General features: G+C 61.5%; 1 protein-coding gene across 1 annotated transcript in view; it reads right to left on the bottom strand.

Moving 5' to 3' along the window:
- The window catches only part of CHLRE_04g214504v5 (uncharacterized protein), a 20,042-nt gene that overhangs the window by 2,095 nt on the left and 15,026 nt on the right, over positions 1 to 2,921 (bottom strand). The window contains exons 19-21 of the mRNA XM_043061662.1: positions 1,772 to 1,817; positions 1,117 to 1,538; positions 335 to 559 (exon numbers count right to left, since the gene is read on the bottom strand). Of these exons, the coding sequence (XP_042925123.1) occupies positions 335 to 559; positions 1,117 to 1,538; positions 1,772 to 1,817 (693 nt within the window). The remainder of the gene's footprint in view (positions 1 to 334; positions 560 to 1,116; positions 1,539 to 1,771; positions 1,818 to 2,921) is intronic.

Genomic DNA, 2,921 nt, shown 5'->3' with positions numbered 1-2,921 from the left:
CCCACCCCACCCCACCCACCCCACCCCAACCCCCGTGCCCCACCCCTCCCTGCACACCCACCACCCCACCCCACACACCCCCCACCACCACCATCCCCACCACCCCACCACCCCACCCCCACCACCCCCACCACCCCACCACCACCACCCCCAAACACCCCACCACCACCACCACCCACCCACCCCCACCACCCCCACCACATCCCCAACACCCCACCACATCCCCAACACCCCACCACCCCGCACCCCACCCCACCCACACCCCCACCCTACCCCACCACCCACACCACCACCCCCACCACCCCCACCACCCCACCCGCACCCCACCACCCACCGCACGCTCAAAGGCCTGCACGTGCAGATCAAACCGCAGCAGCGGCGGCAGGCATGACGTGGACTGCCGCAGCCAGGCGATGTGACGGTCCATCGCGCGCCGCCGCCGCCGCCGCTGCTCCGCCGGGCCCCACTCCTGGAAGCAGCAGCAGCAGAAGCCGCAGTAGGCCAGCTCCGGCAGCAGCGTCAGCCACGTCAGCACCAGCACGTAGCCCGCCCACAGCGTCTGGAGGCGAGGAGAGGTGCGGGAAGGGAGGGGAGGGGTTGTAGATACCAGCAGCCCAAACTACACCAAACCCGACGAAAACGGGCGGAGCACAGGAAGGGGGTGGGGGTGGGGGGTTACATTCATGGTTATTAAGAAGTGAAGTCGTAGGCAGGTACAGGGGGGGGGGGGGTACAGTCATACATGAATATTCAAACAGTGACCGGGGGTTGAAAGGTTGAAGCATTGGGAGCAGGATACAAGCAGGAGAAGGGAGGGGTGTCGTGCGGGATGTGCGCAACACGTCCGAGAGGAATACAGGCGACCGGCGGAGCAAAACGAAGCGTGTGGGGAAGGGCTCAAGCCCTAGGCAGCAGGTGAGGAGACCGGCAGAGGATGCTGTTACGTGAACAGGCACACGCACACCATCCATCCCTGTGCGAAACGCATGCATGGACAACTACGGTGGCACATGGGGCTCCCTCCCTCCCGCCCGCCCGCGCTCGTCTTACATTTTGATGATGGAAATTTTTCCATTGGGCCCGGGCACATAACCTTCCCTCCCTTTCTCCTCTCACCTCAATCACCACGCCCAGGGGAGACGTGACCAGACCAATGATCACAAACAGCGCCAGCTCACACGGCGGTAGCGGCTCGTCACGCCCTGGCCTGGATCCAGATCCAGATCCATTTCCGCCGCCGCCGTCGCCGCCGCCGTCTTTCCCGCCGCCTTTTCCGTCCTTGGCAACGCCCATGTTCGCAATTACGTCCACCCCTGGCGGCTGGAAGACATTGCTGCTGGTGCTGTTCTTGTTCTTGTTGTTGAAATTGTTAGCGTTGTTGTTATTAACGCCATCGGTGATGGGGGTGTTGAAGGCGTAGGCGTCGTAATCTTCTTCGTCACCGTACGGGTGGCGGCGGTGGTGGCGGCGGCTGTGTACCACACGGGTGACCCAGTGCGCCACTAGATTGCCCGCGATGATGAGCGCCATGAACACGCCTGCGTGTGAGTTTGCGTTAGAGAGCATGAGATAAATTATCAACAAAGACTGTGTTTGCGATGCAGAATAGAGAGCATAAGAGAGCAATGGGAGCACATAGAGGGCGTAAGAAAAACCATCAACAAAGGCGCAGCACACACAGCGTCCACGCACACACATCCGTCACGCACACACATTCGTCACGAACACCCCCCCCCCCACACACACACACAGTCAGGTCCCCGCCACGCACCGGGGGCGGGCTTGGCGGACCAGCCCTTGTAGGCAGCCAAGTAGATCTGTGTGTAGGAGTGTGTGAGGGGTGTGTGCGGGGGTGTGCGGGGGTGAGGGGGATTGCATCCAAGGTGAGTCAAGCCAACGTGAAGGATGAGGTGGCGTCTCAGCCTCCTTGGCGGTACAGACTGTCTGGGGCAAGCCCCTTAACAAACCCTTCTGAAGGCAACCTGCTCATCTCTTTCATCGTAAGGAATCTTCAATCTTCATAAAGTGTGGGGGAGGCCACAGCTGTGGCCAGACCTTGAGCTTTGAATAGGTCAAAGTAAGTTATCATTCCTCAACTTGGTTAAGCCACAACTTACTTTGACTGATTCAAGCTCAACGTCTGGCCACAGCTGTGACCTCCCCACACAAGTAATGAAGACTGAAGATTATTGAAAGTGATTGGCAGGTTGCCTTTAGAAAGGTCCGTTGAGGGGCTTGCCCCAGACGGTCTTTAGCCCCCCAACACTCCCCCGCTCCACTAGTTTGGCTTGGTTTGGTTGGTTTGGGATGGTATTTACAACCCCCGCCCCCCCCCCGCCCCCCCCCCACACAATCACGCCCGTGCACACACACACGCACACACGCACGCCAGCCCCCCCTCCGCACAACCCCCGATGACGTTCCCTGATGGCCCGCCGTGTCACCTGCCTGTGCGCGCCCCCTGCCTGCCCCGCCCTTCCTCCCGACTAACCATCCCTGCATCTGGGTGCCCCGTCTGCGTGCGGGGCATCCAGGCTGGCAGTGCCTGTGGGGAGCCGTACGCGGCCCGCACACTGCCCAGCACCCCGTCATCTCTCCCCTAACCGGTCCCCATGCCACCCACATCTACCTCTTAACCCTTGCCTCACGCCCTCTCTGCCTCTTTCGCCGCCTGGGCTTGTGTGTAGTCTTGTCTTTGTTATCCCTTCTTTATCCTACTGCCGACACGCCTCGGCCATTTCACTGTGCCCTGCCCTTCCGATTTTTGCCTTGCCCCTTTCCCACATGTCGTGCTCCTGGCCCGACGCTCCCTGCCTGGCGTCGGGGCTGCTTTCCTGGTCGCCAGGTAAGTCGTGGGTTTTGCTTGTCGCGTCCGCGTGCCTGTCTTGTGCTGTTGTGCGCGTCACCGAGCCCGGGCGGCG

This window comes from Chlamydomonas reinhardtii, chromosome 4 (assembly GCF_000002595.2).
Source record: "Chlamydomonas reinhardtii strain CC-503 cw92 mt+ chromosome 4, whole genome shotgun sequence".
Classification (NCBI taxonomy): Eukaryota; Viridiplantae; Chlorophyta; class Chlorophyceae; order Chlamydomonadales; family Chlamydomonadaceae; genus Chlamydomonas; species Chlamydomonas reinhardtii.
Note: the sequence above shows the minus strand (reverse complement) of the source record. Positions and strands in the feature narration are given on the sequence as shown.